Genomic DNA, 25491 nt, shown 5'->3' with positions numbered 1-25491 from the left:
TCTTTGAGACACCATCTGGCCAGTGTCCAAGTGTTGAATGCTTGCAAACAATTAAACCACACCCAGCGGAGTCTCATGGTCTGACTGCTCCATACTGTAGGTGTATAATAATATCCTATGCTAGGTGTTCATAGATAATAATAGATAGATAGTAGATCTGTAAAAAGTGTGGCGAGGTATTTGAACAGTACCAAATAACCCTGTAATCACAGAACTCAATGTTTGCTGAAGGGTTTTCTCCTTTAGCCATATATATGTCATAGTCAATCATTTATCTTCATTGAACTGAGGGGGCAAAAAAAATACATTTTCCACCAATCCTGCATTAAATGAGACTTACAGTAACAGGACCCACCAACGAAAGAATATTGGAAGGACATTACTGAGGAATTGTATGTCATGGAAAAAGTGACATTCATACTTAGACTACAAGAGGATAAGTTCTATAAAAAGTGGGAAAAGTGGGATCTCTTCTTCCAGCCTATTGACATGTATGAGGAATTCAATGAATGTAACCTGCAAAATGCAGCCTTTTATATTTTATTATTTGTTTCTTTTTTGTCTCTTGTTTATTTTTGTATTGTTGTCTTTTTTTTCCTTGTCTCCTTTTCTTTCCCGTTTGTTGTCAATGTCTTTTTTTCTCATAAAATTTAAGTGGGAAAAAAAGAGACTTACAGTAGGCTTCCCATTTGGCTCATAATTATTGCTGGCTTGGGTCAAGCTGTATCCTGTTTTCCACTGTGACACCTAACCGTAGAGCAAACATTCTCTGTTGAAGAAAGGGAATGCCAGTCCAAACAATGTGAAGGCATAGTACTACACTATGTACATCCGTTTCCACTCAACTGTCATAAAACAATCTATGAGTCAGGTGGATCCATTCCAGCACCGCAAACAGCACTAATAACAAATGACTGTTCAGTTCTATATATAAAAGAAAATATAGAGGGACTATATGAAGTTATACTCTCTCACTAAGTGTATGTTAACATTTTGACCTTGGTGGAGTGTGGCCCCGCAGGGGAGAAAGGAACACAGTATTCCTATAGCCAACAGCCTATCTGGTTTCTGCGCTGACAACTCAGAAAATCACTTCAAGTCTTTGCAACTCCCCCGAGGGTTTCACCTAAAACCATTAGAGACATTCCTCATTCAAGAAACTCTTCTTAAATTTCTACTATATTTTTGTTTAGCCCTGGTGCCAAGTAAATGATTCATGAAACTGAAACGGTGTGTACTGCCTTGCTTTGTGTGCATACACAGGTGTATTAATGATGAATGACACTCGTTCCGTTCGTATATTGGATACGCGTGCCTGTTAAATAATTTGAGAAGATCAACGCCCATAAAAAGCCTAGTTTTACCCCATGGAACGACACTGTCATTCGTCAAAAATAACAAATCTGACAATGCTTAATTGCATTGCGACTCACTGTCAGCAGCTGTAGATTTTGACGAGTGATGTTCCCATGTGTGGCAATACTTTTTTGCATAAAGAATGTGGCATTCTTAGGGCATTCACACATTTCCAAATGCATAGACAGACATGTCTCGGTCGGAGGAGACATGAGTTGTGTACTGTGCACCAACAAATAACTTCAGCTAAGAATGAGTGTACTGTGCACCATCAAACAACTTCAGCTAAGAATGAGTGTACTGTGCACCAACAAACTTCAGCTATAAGTAGTAGTAGTAGTATAAGCATGTTTCATGAATGAGGCCCAGAGCTGAACCAAAACAAGGCAAGGTGGGCGAGGTGGTTTAATGTAATACGTGTTAATAGCCTCATTGGGTGAAATGTAGGCTCTATATACATTAAAGTGCTATTTGAATTGTGTATTTTATATACCTGCGGCTGATGCATGGACATGAGAGATAATAGAAAGGCAGCAATGTAGCATGAACATGAAAAACACTCCATTAAAGTTTCAAAATGATCTCAACTTCCTTTGTCATAGTGATAGGGGACCCATGTCTCAGATCTCTCTGCACCTCGGGTGATGATGTGAGAACCATGCATGCCAAGTCAACGCTAAAGCCTATAATCTCAGTCCCCTTTGAGAAGCCTGCCAAAAAAAGGTATGCTTATGGCATTATCCTTCAGAAAAAACACAAAGAAGGTTCTGATCACTACAGTATCATCATTACTGGAGAGTATATTATATGCTTGGCATTTTCAACTGTTCACATTGTAAAGTTCAAAGTTACTGTACAACCATTGTAATCCCTCACCCGTCTATACTGTATATAACATTCCCACTCATCCAGTGTGGGAATCTTACCACTTCCACTGAACATTTAGAGCACTGAACAGTGGTTCTAAAGTTTGTGGTTCTAAAACCCTGGGGAAACAAATGCAGTTCCGATTCAACTCATCTAAATGTCTATAGGCGTTTTTTCTTTGTGAGGTTTTGGTTAGATGCATGAAATGTGAAATAAGTGTTTTTCACATTTTATTCTACAACGTTCAGTGAATACCTCACTCATGAATTTCAAAGCTTTTACGTCTGTTAAAAAGGTGGCTGCAAACATGTACTGTAGCTAAATGAGACTACAGAGGTTGTCGGGAATATTAAACAGAGAGAGAGAGAGGAGAGAGAGAGAGAGAGAGAGTTGCACCACTCAGTTCACGGGTGTGATTTTTAGGGAGACAGGGAGATGCCAACTTCTTCCGTACGCTCCCAAAATATCATCCCTTGACTGCTCTATAAACCATGGTTAATTTAAATTCTCACCCTTCAGTGATAAATTCACAAAGCAAAAATACTGTAAATGCAAGCAAAGAAACTTGATTTGTTTTTTTCATATACCCAGGCAGGGCCATGCAATGCATCTTTGGTAATTAACCCAATGTAGAGATGTCACCTCTTCTATGGGGGTGAGGCCTCACCCAGGTGTAACAATAACGCCCAGGGTAACTCCTATGGCGGGGTGTGTGAAGTGTGAACAAGCATTCCAGAGAAACCTCAGAGGAGGATGACAGTCTGGAAGGGCAAGTCACGGCCCAACCCTTTACTACAGCTCTCCCAGACACACTTCAAAAACATGACATGACATGGTGCAAACAGAGGTATCAGAAATGTCTGGGTGATTTAAAACATGCCTGTAGGTTTTTCTTTTCTTCAAAATGTGAATATGGAATGTGCTCTATGCTATATGGGTCAGTATTTGTGACTGCCGTGTCTGTTACACATGCAGTACTACCTGCAAACATTGTAAAAGAGACTAAACCCAAAATTACACCACTGTATCTTTTCCTGTTTTCCAATAAATCTTTTAACTACCTTTAACTGACTGATCTGTGAGCTCTCTATCAGCACAATATACCATACATCACATTCCATTTAGCTGTTATGTCATGGGAGGTGGAGTTTACCACTCCCCAAGCTTCATATAGCGGTCAGTATAACCCACCATCTTTTGAGCTGCAGTGCTTCACTGTGAGGCACAAATCACAGAGAACAAAACTGTAGACCTCTGCATCCATATGGGCCTTGCCATCATTAATTTTGTACAAATCTCCCCTCACCACGACACAAAGTTAACACGTAACAAGCTCCCAATTATAAAAAAAGACTCAGTATTTTTTTCACGTACTGTCCTTTGTCGAACAGGTGTTGATCAGAGCACTAGTATCAACATGGGGTCCTGCCAACCCCCTGGGGTCCACGAGGTCCCCAGCTTATTGATAGACACAAAACATGTGCATGTCTATTATTGTAACCTCGGCTAAATTGTAAATGAGGGCTTGCCCCTCAACTGTACTAACTGAGTTTTAAATAAAGGTGATGATGAAATGGAACAAATGGAAACCACTAATGGAACGGGTCCACTTGATTCTATTTGTACACTCTTGGAGTTAAATGAACACTGAGGATTTTACAGTGTACCAGATTGGGGTTAACCTGACGCTGCCAGATGAGGGCGGTATTGCGGAAACATATTCCCCAACACAACACTCATCTGGGATCTCTGACGGAGTTGAGCCCTGAGTCAGATCTGCTTCGTACCGAACCAATCAGCGTGAGCTAAAGGCGGGATGCGGATGTGACGGTATATAGACACGTCGATATGATTGGTTGTGTTTGCACGCCCACACGGTGATAGACAGACGCTCCCATCCAATCATCTACCATGTATCTTGAAAAAAAGGAACAGCCCCGTCATCGAATTTGCTTCCGCGATCCCAGATCCAAATAAGCTGTGAAACAAATTTGTGTAGCAAGCTTTTTGGATCTGGCAGCGTCAGGTTAGATTGGGGTCCCAGAGATACAAAAAAAATCATATTGAACTGGGTTCTGTGGCCTAATATCAAACTGGGGGGGTCCTTGAAATTAAAAAGGTTAAGATTTAAGAATCATTGAATTAGAGTACTCATTGGTTTGAGATGCCATCAGTCATCCAGGTCATTCTTCATACGTCAGTGAAACAATGGAAGAGGCACTCACCTGTAAAAACACAGAAAGAACAACGTTGTTAACCCATTCTGACCTGAGATCAGATTCTATACGAGGTTTCCACTGGACACACACTGGTCTGATGAACCCATTCTGACCTGAGATCAGATTCTAAAAATGTCAGTCGTTCTTCGAATTTTTCAAAAATAGCAGACCTACAAGCTCGTATCGCGCCACTCGGTGGCGCGATATGAGCTTGTAGATCTGCTATTTTTCAATAGGTAAAGCATAACATGATGCTAACACCAAAATGGGTGCCCGGTCAGAATGGGTTAACATAATAGGCACGTCAGATATATCAGGAAACATAGTGAAATATAGTGATGAACTACTACTGAGGACATGAAACCTGGGAGTTGTAGTGCATGACGCGAATGAACATGCCATCTGACCCTTACAAGTACGTCAATGAGAATGAACTTTCTTCCATCTGCTGGTTTTTAATAGCTAACAGCTGCACCAATAAGTTCTGAATCAATGCATTTGACTATGACGTGAGTTCGTTTCAATTTCATTGCATTAGGTCTACGTAAATGCACTGTGAGAATGCAATGCAATTATCTTTTGGACAAGGTGGTGGTGAGGCTAAGTATTTTTTGCTCTCTAGGCCTCGGAGTGATTGTTACAGAGGGGATTATGTAAGACCAATTATTGTGTCTGGGCACGCCAGCCAGACAACCTCATGTTTCAACCTCTAGTTAACTTGCAAATATTGCCATCTACTGGATACTAAGAGCAACAGCTGCCAATTTCCAGAGTTGCTACATGGATGATAATGCAGTTGTTTCAAATGCTATGGGGCTATGCCCATGCATTGCATCTCCTGATAAAAACAAATAACTTGAAATTCAAATTATTATTTAGCTAACATCACTTAAATCTGCAACACCGTAACTTTTATGTCCTAACCGGGATTCAAAGCCTGGTCTCCCACACGAGAGACAACATTCCTACTGCTCATTCAAGAGGCAACCTCCTTGGCTGGGGGAGATATTAAGTAAGCCTTGCCGAGCCATGAGGCCCACAGGGCAGGAGCCTATCTCCTGTTTCTGTAGCGTCAGGCAGCTAGATGTACTAGTACACCCCCTGGACATGACGCTAGTATGTCGCAGGGACTTACCCCAATCCAACCCTTTATGCTGAGTGCCAAGCAGGGAGGCACTGGGTCCCATTTTTCAGAGTCTTTGGTATGACCTGAACACCCGACCTCCCAGTCTCAAGGCAGACACTCTACCTGTCCACAAGGCCACTGAGCTGACTGGGGGAGATATTGCTCTTATATAACCTTCAGGAAGTTCTACTAGTGTCCTATACATGTCTACATTTCTCTGAATAAGATTAGGGAGACCACCTCCACAACCATTGCAGATGTACTAGTTATATTGTATTAACATACTCTGGCATAACGATTGGTTAAAATTATGTTTTATTCATTAAAATAAGCTCTGGGTTGCATGAAAGGCTACTTCGCCCCTTTTGCAACCAGATCTTATTTTAATGTTGTTTAGGACACAAGAAACACCTTCCTGTTTCACAGACACTGGTCTCACTTCCAATATTGTCTCAGTAAGACAGCCCTCCCCCTCTCCACAAGGAGGAGCAATGCACCAAAGTATCATAAAAAAATGGTAAATGGTGCAATTATTCAAGGCGTTTTACATGGATTGTGCATCCATTCACACCGATTTTCTCGGATACCATGCAAGGCACCATCCAGCACGCTCAGAGTCTTGCTCAAGGACACTTCGACACTAACTCTGGGAGAGCCCGGGTTCGAACTGGCAACCTTGCTGTTTCCATCCAGCCACTTTACCCATGAGCCACCGCCGCCCATCATTATGGTCATTGTAGGAATTCAGCAATCCAGTCAAACCCTAGTAGTCAAACACACAGACTACATTATTTTTCTGGCCATATAGGGTGCAATTTTCAAATAGTGCTGCCTTATAAATACTATCAACATTGAGCGACTGCAGTTTCTTCCAGCGGAAGTAATAAAACCGTGTTACCGTGGACTTAAAATGCTCTCAGCCCCAATCAATCAATGCCACAACTATTTTAGCTCTGGGCGGATGCGTTACAGCGTGTCCTCATACATAGTACATAGTGGGTCACTCCAGTCTGCCCTCAACAGTGACGACCAGTCGACCACCCATATCTGTCTGGTGCACGACACATACAGTTACCCTATTCATGCTGCGCTACAGTTTCTCCTCAATTATGCGTTTAGCCACCCGCCACGATTCTCCTCCTACTGTTTGGAGTGTGTAACCAACACTGTTATAAATCACCACCCAGTTGACAGTGGTGCATTGGGCATTGGCACAGCACTCTTTTCTAAAAAGGGGATTTCTCAGACCTCTGACATCGGCTTTCAACAGTCAGGCCAGAGTTGCCTTTTCCGCGTGTCACTCCCCATGCAACTCTTTCCCCCTTTCCTGTCAAACTACTGTAATCTATCAATAAAGGCAAAGTGTTATTTATGATAAATTATTTACACAATATGAATTGTGAGCTCATTTACTACAAGAGTGACAGATAGACCCATCGGTGCACTGGTTCTACCAGTATGTATTTATGTTATAGGATGCCCCCCAGGCCCCACCCAACAATCATTCAGTTTGAATGGTTTTCTGGGCGGTTTTGAGCGAGCCCATCCCCAACAATCTAGTATCTAGTAAGTAAGTAAGTAAGTATCTAGTCTGGAATAGTTGGAATACCATTAAAATCAACGCAACCTATATGTGCATAGTTGAGCTGTGTTTTCAGCATCGTCTGGTGGCCAAATCTGTGGACAGCGTCACATACAGTATACAGTACATAATGTATGACCCAGACTGTATGACACAAAGGACAGTGAATAGTTTTGCATATATTATGCGAGTCAGATAAAACATAAATACATCAAAATGCAATCAAACAATTGTAAAAATAAAAATAAACACCTGGACTTGGAATTCCATTATTTGAGAACTGCTGCTGCTGAATACCAGCCAGACAGGAAATGTCAATAAGGTAGAGAAATATAGCTGTAGGCTGTCATGGCCACTGTGTAGATAATACCACTGCGTAGATATTAGTCTGGAACTTCGGTGTGGAAGATTCATTTCCAAGTGTCAGTTACAAACAGATTCCAGCATCACAGGGGGGGGGGGGGGGGGATCTCACTTTGCATAGTGGGCTCTGTATGGTCACCCACAACTCTGGGGTGAGTGAAATGTACAGTAATTCAAACTGAGGTGTGCCAGACCAATCTCCCCAGGGATCTTTCTGGTTTCCAGGCCAATATAGCTGGGCTAAATTAAGGTCCACTGTTTGACAACAGTTTGCTAAAGATGGATGTGTACTTTTTGCATTGGCTTTAACCATTTAGGCCCTACATACTTTGTTGAAATATCTTTGCTGAAAACAGCCGATATAAAGCTCATATTATTTATGCCTTTTCATCTGGAGGGCTAGAGACAGCAGTCCCTGGCAGAAAGACAAACGCCACCCAGACGGACAGACAGATACTTATTTTTACTCTGTAGGGGGTCTTCAAATGTAGCCACAGATTTATGACAGTTTGGCATTAAAAGAGCCTTAATTCAAGGGCCTTATTCAGTGAGAATAACAACAAACTACCGCTTGTTGGACTCTAGAGTGAGAGTCAGCAGCACAGCATCATCACAGGCAGCAGAACTGCAAACATACTGGCATGTTGGAACAGAGACGATGATGGCTCTTGAGTAAGCTTACAGTGTGTACTGTGTAGACAGTGCATCTTTCTAAGGCCACTGTTGGCATCCAATTACTTGGGAAGGGGAGGTCTTGGCTAATTCCATGGGGGAAAGTTTCAACTTCACTCAGGAATCAGGATGGGGGCGGGGGGCTGTTAGGGGGTCAAGTCTCTTGTCACTTCAACACGTGGACATGGCAGTGACCTCACCAGGAGGCCTCTCCACCCACTAAGCTACGGCCGACCCATCTGTATGGACCAGAGGTGGACACTGTGTTGTCTACATGGAAACCATGATACAGGTTGGGAAATTAGGAGTGCATAATTATAAGGTGATTGGCGCATGTAAACATTATATTAAATGGGAGAACAAAATTGTACATTTCTTGACAGTGACGCCTGCACATAGTATGTTTTGCCCTTTCTCTGATAAAATATGGCACACAATTGCATTTTTTTTAAATGTATATGTTGACTGAAAAGCTAGTATGAAGACAAAGAAACAATAGTATGACGACCACACGTATGCAGCTGGCCCATGGTGGCCTAGGCTGGTAATTCAGCTTGACAGAGTGTCGCGGGTTCGAGTCCCGATCCCGACGACCTTTGCTGCATATCCCCCCATCTCTCTCCCCATTTCCTGTCAACCTACTGTATATCTATCAATAAAGCCAAAACAATATCTTGCTGAACATGTAAAAAAGGAAGGAGATGGTGGTGGATTTCAAAATGACCCCAGTAGACCATTAGACCAGGTGCACTGTTCCAACCTGATGTCTGGTGAATTGGAGCTGGACTGGAGCTGGATTGGAGTAGAAACAGAGTCCATAGAGCCTACTACAGTATAAGAGCCAGAGCTGACTCCACTTACTGAGGAGGCTCAGGTCCATACAGAATCACACTAATGTCTTCCATGGGTCAGTGGCGCTGCTGTGTGGTGGTGTGTCATGAAGCGGTGTCATAAAAGCTGGCAGACACAGACAGGATGAACAGACTGCTGAGGAAGGTGTGGTTCTTTCCTGAGGGCCTGCCTGGACCCAGTGAATGTGGTGGCTGAGAGGAGAGTGCTGGTGGACAAGCTGCTGGCCATCATATTAGACAACCCCCTCTCATCCACGTCATGACATATTCTGGCCAGGCAAGGCAGCACGTTCTGGCTCATCCTGCCTCAGTAAGCAACACATCACACTCCATCACTCGTCCCTAAACCCCCAATCACAGACATACTGTAAACTATGCACCAGGACCTGGATTTGCTCTCCTGTTATATTATTTCTACAGTATCTGTATATCTGGTGAATGTATTGTTTATTTGAATTTGTACAGTATACGGCATGTATTTTTTATCCCTAGCTTACCCCTATTTACTACCTACTCTTATTTTATTAAAAGGTTTTTTGCGTTGTTTGTTGCTTCTGTAACAATTTTCCCGCCTGGGAAACAGAAGGTCCTATCAATAAAGGCATAAAAAAGTAAAAAATGTACCGGTAATCTTATTTTCATTTATTTTTTAAATAGCCAAAGGAGTGGGGATCATAAACGCAGTCACAGTCAGTGTTCCAAATACTTTGGTACACACCGTCATTAGTGGTATTCACACATTCTGTCTGGCGTTCCCTGCAAGCACAGACAGGAGCACGTACTGTAAACAGTACAAACAATAATAATAATAATAATCTGTTCGCACGGATGCAGTGTTTGTTGATGTCTTTCTGAGTCGTGTACAGTGCACTACAAAATCCTGAGTGTCCATTTAACTGTCTCCAAGGTTAAATGACCACTGAGGTGTTGCTGTACTGCTGCCCAACATACTGTCTAAACAAATGATGTTCACCTCAACCCAGTGGAACAGCACATCATTTTTACCATAAATGGTTTGGACTACATAATGTGGAGAAGAACCAGGAAAATCACTTTGACTCTTCAAAGATCGCACACGACACGCACTCACGCACACACTCACATACACACACACAATATGATTAATGAAGTGAGAGGATTCTTAACCAATTTCTTGAACCCTAGCAAACATTCTGCGGAAATCTTTAGAGCAGAGGGGAAAAAAGCTGGGGGCCTGGTGGGTACAGACCCCCTGGGGATTCCTGTAAACTCAGTACATACAGTAGTAGTATACTATACTGTACTTGAACCCTATATACTATAGGGTTCAAGTGGTTAAGGTCCATAGACACTTGACACTGATGTGTATTAGCTGCTTTTGCTATGGTCTTCCCTATGCCTATACACACCTCCGCCCACAGCCAAGCCCCCCCCCTCCTTCTCTCTCTTGCACGCTCTCCACCTGTTCCACTGCACCGTCTCTGTTCTCTCCTCTCAGCCTCAGCGTTGTTCCTTTCTTTCACACGCTGGTTCAGCTTACCTTTGCTCGAGCAGTACGAGTCCATGCCGAACAGCGACCGACGGACAGAGACCTTTGGAACTGCCACGGCAGAGACCTCTCACGGCTGTTATTCCTCGCGATTCTTTACCTCTCTCCCTCTCTGGATGTTTAACTTTCTTTCGCAGTCTGTGGTCTCTTTCTCACTCTGTCTTTTCATACACGTCACGCTGTGCAGAGCAACAGAATGGGAGTCTACCCCTCCTTCACAGGTCAGAGCCGCCCTCCATAATAAAACCTCTGTGCTGTGTTGTGTTGTGTGGTGTGTGTGTGTGTGTGTGTGTGTGTGTGTGTGTGTGTGTGTGTGTGTGTGTGTGTGTGTGTGTGTGTGTGTGTGTGTGTGTGTGGTGCTCAAGTGTTTGACAGAGAGCTAAAGTTTCAGAGCCGCAACAAAAGCAAACAAGGCCACAAAGGGAATAGATGGATATGAAAGTGAAATAATAGAAAAAGAAAACACAAAACAGACAACCACCCTGTCTGTCCCTTAAATAAAAGACGTCAAGTGTCTCGTGTTCTTTTTTTAAAAGGTACTAAAATATGAAACACTAGCAGTAGCTATTGCACAAATGCGTGCATACTGTAAAACAAGACTATGCAGGTCTACTTGAGCTGGACATTTGATACATACTGTACTGTACTGTATATCAAGTGGGCCACACTTCCCTACAAATTGTGATCTAAATGATCTGTTCTGTTCTATGACAGTATGTTTTCGTTTGAAAGCGATTTTCTTGCAAATGCAAACTACGAACTAATGACGGACTTTCCTGCTCGACTTGACTTCTCCATCCATGCTCCATTTAGGCTCGTTCTAAAATGCAGAGCGGGAAAGAGCGGGAAGGAAACTTTAACATGAATTAAATATCAATAATAATAATTTAATACGGAGCCCCTGAATGGCCATGCATTCAAAATATATTTTATCTTGTACGTACGAGATAATATCTCCTCCGTACAAGGTAATATCTCGTCTGTACAAGATATTATCTTGTCCGTACAAGATATTATCTTGTACGTACAAAATATTATCTTGTACGTACAAGATATTATCTTGTACGTATATTATTATATAAACGTGGTTACCTGATGGACCATTTCATCATTTGAAAAGTAAATCCATCTCTGCCAATGATATGACCTTGCCCATTGACTTCACAAGCCAAAAGTGAATCATCTCTTCTGGGCAGCCTATACTGATCATTCCCACTATATTCCATGAAAATCTGCCCAACCGTTCTCAATTTTGACCATGACCTTGATTGCGTCCTTGACCTTCTATAATAATGATCTCTTCAGGGCAGCCCACTGATCAAGTTTCATGATTTGATAATCCATCCATTTGAGTTATTCTGCTAATATACAAATGGAACGAAGAGAAAAAGCATAACCCGACCCCGTCCAACTCTTAGCTCACGCTCTTTATCTTTCGCCAGAAATGTTAACATGTCGGGAGCTATGGGGCCGTGTGCAAAGATCCTGGTGCTGGGGGTGACGGAGGCGTTGCCTAGCAACCGGACCAATGTTTAAAAAGCTGATTTTCGGCTTAACGGCTTCATATATCGTGTAAAGGGGCAGTACATATATTTACGGAGATGCAGGCAAAAAAATGAGTTAAATATGAAATGCCTGCACATGGCTGGCTGTGGGATAATGGAGATTCATACGGTTTCATTTTTGTCAGTAAGGCAGTACAAGAAGATGGAATACATGGCGCATCACTAGCTGGGGGAAAAAAATCCAACAGATATGCATGGAGATATTGGAGGGAGGAAAACAAGTTATTAACACGGATGGATACATGAATATATAGAAAGAGATAGAAGTTATCAACATGCAAGCATGCAGGGAGAGAGTGAGTCAGGCAAATGACATTGAGATGAAAAGAGACCCAGGGGTGACATTGTCCCCACAGGCTCATAGTGTGCCAGGGGATTGCAGCCTTTAAGTGCATTGGCACAGCGCCACGTGGGCTTGTACTGTCGACCTGGCTTTGTGCGAAGTCAGCTGAGGGGGAGGAACCAGTGGGTATAGTAGGAAGGCCTACTCAGGCTTCACAATAAACGCACAATGTAGACTTGTGTTTCTCAACCTGTACACTACAGCAAGTCTGGACCCGAAACTGGGTTCTGTGTGGTGCTCTATCAGGGTCACAAACAAAGATGAAAGAATATTGTGTTATTAGGCCTTATTTGATGTCAACAAGGCATGTATGGTAAGTCAGAGAGGTAGGAGTGTGATATAATAGATAGGTGTACGCAACCAAACTAAATCATCTGACTGAATTGCCTCCAACTGGGGTTTCGTTTTTTAAATCAGTGCCGGTGTGTATATACAGGGAATGGGTCTCCAGAGGGTCAGTTGCAAAGCGTGGTGTAGTATCAAGTTGGACTCGTAATGAGCAGGTGTTGAGCTGAAGGGGATGGTGCTTGGGGTTAATTATTTACATGTCCTCTGACATAATGACATTCCAGCACACACACATAAGACACATTATATACAGTAACTGCAACGTGCCTCTATGAAGCCCAACAACTGATTTACCTTCACGTTTTAGTCACCACCAATAAATGGAAAACAGGAATTTGGTGAGCAAGTGTTTGGCTGAAAAATGGAAGATGAAAACACTAAATCACACGTGCTTTTGGAACAGAAGTGGAAATATTTTCCATTCTCCTTCTGGCTCTTATTATAAGGGAACCGAACTGTTGATCCAATATTAGAGAATATTAGAGGGGTGGGGGGGGGGGGGGACCCACTGTTTGTTTGAACCAAGTTGAGAGTGATGTTCATTGTTCAAGCTTTATGTCTCTCCAAGGTGAGCTATGACATAGTTTATCTGCAGTATGTATTTTAAATAATTATGAAAACATGAGTAGTTCCACTGTTTGTTTGAACCAAGTTGAGAGTGATGTTCATTGTTCAAGCTTTATACGTCTCTCCAAGGTGAACTATGACATAGTTTATCTGCAGTATGTATTTTAAATAATTATGAAAACATGAGTAGTCCCAAAATGTGTCACTTTTTATATCAGAGAGACTAGTTCAGAGGTGCAGGAGCTTCCGTAAAAAAAAATGATTCCATCAGAAGTTCTGAATGCAATATTGCTTGCTCTGGGTGGATCTTTGTTGGTTTAATAAAATTGAATAAACTTTAATAAAACTTTAATAAAATTGAATGACGTCAATTTGTGTCGGTATTGTGCTTCACTTTTTAGGCGATATGCACCTGACAGAGAGCAGTGAGGAGATGCACTAGTATGTCAGCTAGATGGGAAGTAATGGATGACTGTGTCATGACAGTAACTTAACCATAATAACAGTTATAAAGTCAAGATGTCAAACAAAATAAAATGCTAATAAAAGTCTACAAAACTATTTTCAATTTGAGTGCTTGTTTATGGTACATGTTTGCAGCCATTATTATACCAGTGGTATTTTATTCCTTGCATTGAAGTTTTTCCCTAAAAAGCTGATCAGCTAATCCTATTCTGACAGTTCCATTTCTGGGTTCTGAGTCCTCGTGTTCCTTGGGGGGGAAATCCTCAGAGAGAAACTATGTCCTACTAATTGATAGTTATTTGTACTTGATGCTCTGTACAATTTCACTGCTAGATATTGAATTAATTATCATATATAAATGCCTATTAATTATCATGACTCATTGAGCATTGTAAATATTCATCAGATGTACAGGATACAATACAGGATTTTTAGTGAGGGTAAAGATTTTAAATCCATCCATAAAGACAAATATCCATTCCACACTCACTCGTGCACATAAGCAGACGCACGCACAAATTCAATTTTTACTACAATATGAGGGATTGAAGTGAAGGGTGCTCAGGTAACGTAGCACATGCACCTCACCAATACTTCCTCTTTGCAATTACGTGTCTATTAGTGGGACAATGACTGAGGCCATAGCAGTTGGAGGACATTATGCTTATCTCTGGGGGCCCCACTATCACAAATAGCTCAACAACAGAGAAGGGAAACTACCCTCTGATGCTTTTCCTATAACAGGGATAACCCCTTCACAGGAATGTTATGGATTATGTAACGCCAGGGCTCCACTGGGCGCGTTTGGGCGAGTTGCGTCTCCGACGCGTGCGTCAAAAAAGGAACCGGTTCAATTTTAATGGTGACGCACGCACGCGGCACGCACACACAACGCGGGCAGAGGGGCCACCCTTCATTGATTAAAAAGGGAACATTCTGTGACGGTGACGCTGACGCGCCCAGTGGAGCCCTGGCGTAAGGAGTAAGGACATTTAAAGTGGTTATGGAAATGGCCATGAAACCGCAAGCATGCATGTCCAAAGCCCTGTTAGAAGAATGTTTAGTTTAGTTCTCAGAATAATATGATGTAGTTTGGTAAAGGAAATGGTTCATTCAAGGCCATCGCACTGAAAGTGGAATCAGACACACTAGCATCTCACTTTGGATCATGGCCAAGGAATTTGATGGAATTCCCACATGCGGAAAACAAGTGGAAGGACTGGATGGAAGTTTCCTGCCCTGAGTAATAACAGAAGTCACCCCAACCATTGTTCTATCTAGCGGCAACTGTTTTCTCAAATAGACCACACTGAAGCCTGCCGGCCATTAGAGGCTACTACAACTCAGAGAGAGATTGCTATGATGGTACATGCTACAGTCCGTTGTGTGTCGCACGCACGCACGCACGCACACACGCGCACACACACACACACACACACACACACACACACACACACACACACACACCCCCCAAAACGTTTTTGATGGTGATTCATCCCCTTTCCCACCACTGAGGGGTCAAAAACTGCCAGATTTGGTCTGTCTGCTCATCAGTCTCGCTTATAAACGGCTCTTAAAAAAAAACAGCCATGAAGCCTGGCTTGCCACAAATTGGACATTGAAATTCTCCTTTCATCCAGCCTGTCATTTCCACAACAGAGATGGCAAATTCTGACACTTCATGTTGCCTGGTGAGTGAGTCACTTGCCGTGCAAGATAAGAACCATCATCAGTCTGGCCTTGGTCTACTGAGACTCTACCACCCATGAGGAAACTAAACAGCGGTTTTCCCATAGATTGTATGCCGATTGTGGGAGAGAGAAAAAACACACACAGGTTCATACACAGTAATGGAACCGCCTAATTCTGACACGGTCCAAAATAAAGGTTTTCAAAATTGCTGCAGTTCTATTTCATCTGGGTCTCGTTATATTCCTCGACTAGCCAACTGTACCGAGGCAAATCCTTTGTGGTCAGACACACCGTGGCTATGAATGTTTATTTGGTTATAGAATTCCCCCGCAGTATACGACATTGTTTCACCTTAAACAGGCTCATGCTGAACAAGCAAACAACATATCAACTTCAAACAGGCACAAGGGGGCATCGCTGCACAGTAGCCTGTGAAGGGACAAACAGCAGACTGGCCTTTCATCTAATATCAACAAGATTCTATGAAGCAACTTCATTTCCTGAGTCTTCCAAGAAAACGACTCCTGCTGCCTTTCCTTCCCGTCTTTGTTGTCTCCGTTTCTTCAATCTTGTGAGGATAATTTGAAAAGTGCGATGAGTCTGATGTATTACAGCGCGTAGTCTAGAAGAAACACACCTCTGACAACGTACTGTAGGAGGTGGACCGCTTTAAGTGACCGATTACAAAGGTCAAGCAGGTCAAGGATATATTTATTTAAACAAGACCGCTACGTTTACACATGCAATGAGCCTCACGCATGCTCCACTCAACGCTTGACGCCTGTGGGCATGGATATGTCGCACTTGAGATTGACAAGAATCTGATAGAAAATAGACTTCTGTATATCTGTATAGTGACAATTGAAAACAAAGTTTTAAACTAGCAATGAGTTTGAATGAATAAAGATTTAGCAACTAATTGTGTGACTGAAGCGTATAGATCTGTCTATTCCTCAAGGGAATGAAAAGGTTAAACGGACTTCGACTCTGGCAACGAGCGGGCATGTGCGTGAGATGAACACGAAGAGTTTCACTGGATCACGCCTGCTTCTCATTATGCCTGTGTGGTCGGCTGCCCACTCGCCTCTCATATGAATTACTAGGCATGTCAAATGCTCCCTATGTGAGAAGACTAGAGATGTCCCGATACTGTATCGGTAAAGTATCGGTATCAGCCCTTTTTGGTCATGTCGGATCACATCAGTTTCTGCAAATATGCCAGTCTAACCACCGATCCGACACAGGGGTATAAGGGGTTGACACTATATGGCAGGTAAATAAAATATTGGGGCATGTGGAGTTTGCTTTCGAGTTTCCCCAAACTGAAAGTGCACACATTTTAGCGAGGAGTCTGCTATTAAACAATTAAATAAGTAAGTCATTTATTATTATAAATATTATTCTCTGGTATCGGAAATTCGGTATCGGTTTAACACAGAAATTGTGGTATCGGGATCGGATCAGGAACGAGCGGGACATCCCTAGAATAGACCACTGCTAGCGGGGCTATATCTATACAATAGACCTTTAGAGCCCCACTGCTAGCGGGGCTATAGCCCCACTGCTAGCGGGGCTATAGCCCCACTGCTAGCGGGGCTATAGCCCCACTGCTAGCGGGGCTATAGCCCCACTGCTAGCGGGGCTATAGCCCCACTGCTAGCGGGGCTATAGCCCCACTGCTAGCGGGGCTATATCTATAGAATAGACCTTTAGAGCCCCACTGCTAGCGGGGCTATATCTATACAATAGACCTTTAGAGCCCCACTGCTAGCGGGGCTATAGCCCCACTGCTAGCGGGGCTATAGCCCCACTGCTAGCGGGGCTATATCTATAGAATAGACCTTTAGAGCCCCACTGCTAGCGGGGCTATATCTATAGAATAGACCTTTAGAGCCCCACTGCTAGCGGGGCTATATCTATAGAATAGACCTTTAGAGCCCCACTGCTAGCGGGGCTATAGCCCCACTGCTAGCGGGGCTATATCTATAGAATAGACCTTTAGAGCCCCACTGCTAGCGGGGCTCTATCTTGTGTACATCACTGAGATCGTACAGAGTGCACTCTTTCTCTCTCCTCCTCGGCCATGACCGCTGACTGATATGCCAACCTGAACCTACTGCCCTCACATCTCAGTGTGGGCCTAATGAGTCAGGCAGCGGGACAACGGGTGACGGATGACCAGATGGAACATAGCGCTGCAGTGATAGAAAACTATTCTCACAAGATCACGTACATGCCAATCATACACACGTACACACAGTGACACACACACACACACACACACACACACACACACACACACTGTACACTCTAGTAAAACCCAGAGTGTTAATTTAAGCCGTATGGGTCAGTTAAATAAATAGTTAAACACACATGTGTATTACTGTAGTTGTGCGAGGATATCAAAAGTTAACCCTAAAGCCTCAGTTCGTTGTACTTGCCCCGGTGTTATGCACTGAAAAACTATAAACTATAACTGAAATCTATAAACTCACAACACGTCACACCATGATGTGTTGTGAGCTTATAGATCGTCTATTTTTAGTGCATGACACCGATAAATTAGGTACAACTCTAAATCCTAACCCCTAAATAAAACATGACCTGGAAATAATCCTAATCCTGATTCTAATCTGAATATTGTCCTAATTGTAAGCCTAACTCCCCAAATCTTTTTTAACCATGACCAAGAAAATTGTCCATTTCTCAAATTCTGCTATAATTGTGGAGACATTTAGACCTCACACATATACTATTAATAAAGTACACAACTACACACACACACAATGTTTTTCCACATCTAGTTTCAGGGCGCGCACACACACACACACACACACACACACACACACACACACACACGCACACAGGTCCGTTGAGCAAAGATTGTGTAAACAGATACACAACACACAGAGCTTCTCACTGTGTTGTCAAATGAGTAGGCCTATCCATTCCATGCATCATTATTATCCCGCGACTGTGGCGCCTCATAATATTTGGCAGCAAAAGGAGGTCAAAAGACCATCCTGAACACAAACAGTGCTACCCTGTAATCAGCTAACTGCTGATAATGTGACCGTTCAGTTTGTTATTGGCACTGCTCTCCGTTTGCATGAATGCACTGAGATCACATGGACCCGAAATGCTACTGTATGCATCAAAGGAGTGATTACCAAGAACCTGAAATGCTACAGTATTTTGGCACATCTGTGTTTGTGAGAGAATAGCCTCTTGTAAATGAGCATGTGTATTGCGTTAAGAAAGGGAATTTCAAAAGGTACAATATTAACTCAGTGCCACGGCACATTTCCAATCCTGTGACCTGCAGGCTGTAGTGTATATGCAGAACAAGATGAATTCCGAAGATGGAGGTAAGACGGTCATTTACCGTCACAAACTCCCACTATACCTTCAAAAGGCAGCCTCTGTAATTTTTAAAGCACAGCTCAAGACCTACTTCTACACTCAGTAAAAGTTGAGCCTTTTAAACACTTGTAACAGTTGTCACTGCCTTATTCACTGCTATTATTTTAATGTTGTTTTATGCTTTTCTTTTCTTTTCTCCATTGCTCTGTAAAGCACTTTGAGCTGCATTTCATGTCATGAAAGGTGCTTTACAAGTTTTATAATTATTATGTAGGTTTTGAGGTTAACACAAGCCTGCAGAAGCCAAGAAAACCATAAGCTAGGCCACAGTGCCTTTGTCATGCAACCGAAGAAACTAGGCCATGATTCTGTGAACGAGCAATGGGCCAGAGTAGAGAGAGGAGTTAGACTGGCATTACCCCTGTTCACACTGGCACAAATCACTGAGAGAGGACTTAGACTGGCATTACCCCTGTTCACACTGGCACAAATCACTGAGAGAGGACTTAGACTGGCATTACCCCTGTTCACACTGGCACAAATCACTGAGAGAGGACTTAGACTGGCATTACCCCTGTTCACACTGGCACAAATCACTGAGAGAGGACTTAGACTGGCATTACCCCTGTTCACACTGGCACAAATCACTGAGAGAGGACTTAGACTGGCATTACCCCTGTTCACACTGGCACAAATCACTGAGCAAACACATTGAACTGGGCCTAAAAGAGAGGTCTGGTCAATTAAAAAGAGAATAATAAAGACAAGGCGGCGATCCGAGCACTCAAAAGGTTAAAAATGATGAGAGGGTGGATAAAATAGATGTACTTTATACTTTATGAAAGTTAAAAGAGGCCTATTTTGTCGCTTTAAAATGAGAATAAATTGGCAAACAAGAAAAGACAAACTAAATATTACGTAAAAGTACGGGTTTACAACAGCAGTACACAGCAAAGGCCAGGGTTTAATGCTCAATTTGAATTGAAGGCCAGGGGGGAAAGATTGAGTGTTTAATAAAGATTTAAAAACCTCTAGGGTCTGGGCAGAACGAATATGGAGGAGCACGCTGTTCCAAAGTCTAGGGGCAGTCACCGCAAAGGCTTGGTCATCTCTCTTGTTTCTCTTTTCTTTTCTTTTTTCCAGCTGGTCAGCCGACTTCAGAGCTCTAGCTGGCGTGTGACAATGTACAGTAGGACTTTAAGCTAAATGTACAGAGGAGGCAACCCGTTTAGAGCTTTAAAAACAACAACTATGCTTTAAAAACAATAACTATGCCTCTGTAACCACCTGGATTCAAATGCTGGACTCCCGCATGGGAAATCAAATATCTACCACTCACACGGGAATTCCTCCTTGTCCGGCAGAGACATTACTCTTGTGCTCTTCAAGCACCACTGCGTTGCTCCACCTCCACCTCCACCTTTAGCCACAGGCTGGAGGTTTTAACCTTCCATATGCCACAGTCCTGTCCTGGACAGGAAAAAGGGGTCTAGCACACTGTGACAAGAGGAAAATGAGGGCTACGCATGAAGTCGGAAACAGGGCTGGAGCAGAAACCTCCTCTGCTCACTCTAGTGACTGATTCCTTTGTCACCGCTGACTGGGAACGGGGAAATGACAAGCAGGGTTCTGCGTGCAGTAACTCCCTGAGCAACACTCCCAGACAGGCCAGGGAATTCCCTCTGTAATGACTGTGATGTGTGCATGTGCGTACAGTACACTACACTGCTCGCGCGGCGCACTGTCTACACGTGTGTCTGTGTGTGTGTGTGTGTGTGTGTGTGTGTGTGTGTGTGTGTGTGTGTGTGTGTGGTTCAGTGAATGTGCCAAGACTAGCTACAGGCAGTGTATTGTGCTGAATAAGGAGTAAGTAAAGAAGAGTATTTTTAACTGCTTCAGGGTGAATCATTTCTCATTAGATTCTGAAAGAGAGAAGTGAACAACAGTTCAGTCAAACTGTTTCATTGATTTAAGTAATTATTAACAGTATGCAGAATGGGTACATTTCAAACGAAAGCACAACACGATACAAGAACTTTTACTGTGTGGACGACACCATGATAAAGCTTCACGCTTGTTTACAACACGGTCAACCATTTTCAACCCCCTTTGCAAGCATTAGGTTCAAGTTTGAAGCAGACTTCCTTTCACTTACTACCTATGGTGTGGAATGCACCTAGAATGGAATGCACACACACATGATTGTGTGCTTCCTGCACACAATTATGAGTGTTTCCTTTTAGGCAACATGCTTGACTGACTGTGTGTGTGTGTGTGTGTGTGTGTGTGTGTGTGTGTGTGTGGGGGGGGGGGGGGGATAACTAACTGAAGAAAAAAGAAAACTAACTGAACATACAGAAAATGTTGTTAGTTTTAGCTTTTGTCAATTTATTTAAATAAAGCACAACAATCACAAGAGACATTGTTATGCATGGAGACTGGGATGTCTGCAGTACATGAGCCAAAAGCCTTCGCCAAGTGGTGATTTGTATTTACACTTTACACAATACCTATTCTGCTTAAATCATGCCCACCCCTTGCAGATACTTAACTAAGTGTATGTGTGTGTGTGTGTGTGAGCAGGCGTGAGTGCGTGCGTGACTTAATGGACTAAGATGCAACAGCAAATTGAGTTAATCCATGACAACAGGCACAAACTGCCAAGCAAGATATGGTATAATGTACATGTAATAAACTGCAACATTGCTGCTGCCACTCTTATTTTTTTTAAACACAACTAAAGACCTTCCTGTTTGCTGCTGCCTTTGATTGAAGTTTCTTCTGAACTCTATTAACTTTTACTTTTGTTTTATGCATCCTAATGTCAAAATTGTGTTTCCTGGTGTTCTGTGTGTAAAGGACATTGATTGAATTGCCTTGTTGGTGAAATAAGATACACTAAAATAAAACTGCCTTGCCTTACATTTATCTCCCTTCTACACTAGCTGTTAATTTGCTGCATCTGCCATACAATACTGCAGGATTACAATAGGAGATATAATAGCATTCTATCACAGAACACATTATCCTACAGTACAGTAAGTGTCTGTGGCAATCTATCAAGGCAGAGCGGTGCAATGCATCACAGATTTTATATGGCCCCAGGTAGAGCAGCTCCGACTGAAATTGATCCTAAGCTGAGATACAGAGACTGGACGGGATGGGACGAGAGGGAGAGACACAGAGAGAGAGAGAGAGAGAATCAATGACTGATATATGATCTTCTTGTGCTACCACTGCCACTGTTCAGTTCTTTTCTGATGTTTCTGAGATTGGATTAATCACACATCAATCAAGCTCCTTCCTGGCTGCACTCACCTGCAATATAAGGTCATATTACTTTCGTAAGGAAGCTGTGTGTGATGTACTGTACTATACAGTATACACTGCACAAATCATGTATGGATAATCACGATAAATGTCACGGATAAATTGCTTGCTAAATACACATGCAATCCACGCCAGCACTTAAAGAGAGTGCCACAGTGCCTTCCCAGCGCTCTGACGCTGCCACAGTGCCTTCCCAGCACCTTGACGCTGCAGATCGGTGATGGACAGGCATCACAGACGAGCTATCGCCTACTTCCAATAGGTCACCGATATCCTTGTTCAAATGTTGCACAGCGGTGAGATGCAATAAAAGTGTTGCTATTAGTGTGTCTGTGTGAACACTCACACACTGTCTCAGAGAGCCGCGATGTTTCTGAGAGTGAGAGTTTGTGTAGGAGAGTGAGACTTGGGTCTGACGTCACATCACGGCAGCACAGAAAGACTGATGAGCATGCTAAGTGAGAGGAGTGTCAACTTGGGGCAGTGTGTGTGTGTGTGTGTGTGTGTGTGTGTGTGTGTGTGTGTGTGTGTGTGTGTGTGTGTGTGTGTGTGAGCGTGTGTGTGTGTGTTGGGGGTGGAAGATGAGGTGAAGGATCCTGTGGTGGATAATTTATCCACAGTAAATCTCGGAGACCACCTCTAACTTCTTTGCCCTGAAGACCTCCCCTTGCATAATGAATCAGCCAGTCCCTCAAGGTCAGTGTGAGTAATTAAAGTAGCCTTGGGAACCAAGCCATTTAGCCCATATAGCTCCCGTTTCCGAAGCATGAGGCAGCCTGATGTGTGTAAAAGTCTGCTGTGTGCCCTTGGACAAGACACTATAGTACAGTATGTCGTAGTGACTTTTTATAGTCTTTGGTATGACTCGACCGGGGATTGAACCACAGCACTGACCTCCCAATCTTGTGCCGGACACTCTAACTACAAGTCCACTGAGCGCTGGGTATGGTCAGTGTGAACGGCACCCATCGTCACCAGTAAGACGAAGGCGAGAAGCGACCGCAGGCCCGAGACACTCTAACGGGTTAATGTCACTTCATTATGTCAGCACGACAGCGGAGCGGACAGACAGACGGTGATGGTTGTCACCAGGGCTCCGTAACCACAGGTTACCACAGGCTGGTACACACGACAAAGTGATGACATTTTAAACATGGTCATCCTCATCTCCTCATCATTCTAAAAACAAGACGGTGTCTAATAATGGCATAGTTTCCCTGTGGAGGATGATGTCATATTAATTAACTGTACGTCCATCTGGAGAGATGATGGAGGGGTGGATCACAGATTATGAATTCACGAAATGTGAAAAATATCCACACACACAAATTAGATTGAATATTAAAATAAATAAATAATAATAGGCACTGCCTTGGCTTGGACTACTTGGCAACGTACCAATGACTGGTCAGAACTAAGTACTGCACTCGGTGATCGGTCCAGTTATTCGCGAGCAACAAGACAGTCACACACACACACACACACACACACACACACACACACACACACACACACACACACACACCCTCCTCTCGGCCAGCCTAGCCCCTACAAGACCACCACGTAAAAAAAAAGCCATGCAGAGGAGTCTACAAGGGAAATCAAATTCTCCACATTCTGGAGATCAGTGAGCCGGCTTGTCATTCATTTTAACGTGACAACAGACAATGCTGCGCTGTGCGCTGCACTAGCAAAGGAACAGGTTTTAGAAAGATAAACCTGATAAGTCGCTTTGACGTGTCGTGTACAGTACAGATGAGATCAGAAATGCCCCTCCGTCCATGCATTAAGTACAGTAGCCGAGAGGCTGCTCACATTTGCCTGGTGGGTTTGCATGGGAAATCTGTGGTCTGTCACTGGAGCCTACATGCATTCTACCAGCTGTGTTGTCCTGTGTGCAGTGCACTGTGCACCGGCTGCATTATGACAGCGACTGACACACTTTCTTATGTAAACAGTGCAAAGGTACAGTAAGTAAAGCACACAGACCAGAGGAGCCCGTTCTACGTCTGATCTGCTTCCTTCCACTTCCATTTCTTTCTCCCTCTCCGACGATGACTCAAGATGTACAAATATCACACAATAGCGTTCGGTTTAAAGGTCTGAGTTCGGGGACCGTTCAGGCAAAACTCCCACTGCTCTTCAAACAATGCCTCTCTCTGCCGGACGGACACCCCTCCCAGGCAGCCTCCCTGGAATACAATAACAAACTAAATATTTTTGTTTGTCTACCCGGCCCTGATCACACTCTGTTGTCCAGCATTCACACACATCTATTCCTATCAATGACTCCTTGTTCTGGGCTAGGATCACTGGAGAAAGTCACCAGGCACCTGCAGCTACAGTATACTGACAAATATACAGGAAAATCAACAGGTCAAATACCTTTAAGAGACATAATCTCCTTTTGGATTGACCTGGAGCCATCCATTGCGAATCTTTGACCTCCTTGTTGGTGATGGTGATGATGATGATGATGATGACGATGATGATGATGCCGGGAAAGATGAAGTGATGATGTGTGAGGTTACAAGCCTTGGTATTATGTCTTTCTCCTCTTAGGCTGCGGCTACCAAATCTCTCACTACAGGCTGAGAAAAGTCTAAGCCTCTCAGGCTGCAGCTACCAAACTCTCACTACAGGCTGAGAAATGTCTAAGCTTGATCTGGCTTCTCTCGTTCACCTTCCACCCTCTCTTACTCCAGGTCTACTAGCCGGGTAGCCACTCTGTTTTGGTCCCTCTAATACACCAGCATGTGCACAAACACACCCATTCTGTGTGTTTGTCCATGTGTGTGTTGTGTGTGTGTGTGTGTGTGTGTGTGTGTGTGTGTGTGTGTGTATGCACAGGAATCTGAACAGTGGGGAAGCTCCTCCCTCATCCCCTCCTCTTCTCCCTCCTTCTCCTGTTTCACCTAAAAGAAAGCTGGGCTTTTCATTGTGAGGCATACCTCGGTGAGAGACCCATATCCATCACTCGGCCATTCGCCAAAAAGGCGGACGGCTTAATTGCATTTCGGCCAATCAGGATTCAACCCCTCTGGACATCCTGTCTCCTAATAATAATTTAATGTGAGGATGTGAGTACTGTACAAAGTGACCACAGAGAGAGAGAGAGCTGGAGATAATAACAGCGTCAGAGAAACAAGACGGCGAGAAGAGGGGGGAGGATATGATATTAAGAAGCAAATCAAATCGTTGATTTGTTTTTCCCATATGACACTGTTCCCCAGACTGACCACAAAAATCCAAGA

The 25491-nt window shown here is 43.4% G+C and overlaps 1 protein-coding gene across 2 annotated transcripts in view; it reads right to left on the bottom strand.

Moving 5' to 3' along the window:
- The window catches only part of plecb (plectin b), a 114555-nt gene extending 89872 nt beyond the window's left edge, over positions 1–24683 (bottom strand). For both annotated transcript variants that reach the window (XM_080768887.1, XM_080768888.1), the window contains exon 1: positions 24623–24683. In XM_080768887.1, the coding sequence (XP_080625013.1) occupies positions 24623–24668 (46 nt within the window). In that variant the 5' untranslated portion in view covers positions 24669–24683. The remainder of the gene's footprint in view (positions 1–24622) is intronic.
- Between the last annotated feature and the right edge of the window lie 808 nt (positions 24684–25491).

Source organism: Protomyctophum bolini (assembly GCF_963924005.1).
Source record: "Protomyctophum bolini genome assembly, chromosome: 7".
NCBI classification, from domain to species: Eukaryota; Metazoa; Chordata; class Actinopteri; order Myctophiformes; family Myctophidae; genus Protomyctophum; species Protomyctophum bolini.
Note: the sequence above shows the minus strand (reverse complement) of the source record. Positions and strands in the feature narration are given on the sequence as shown.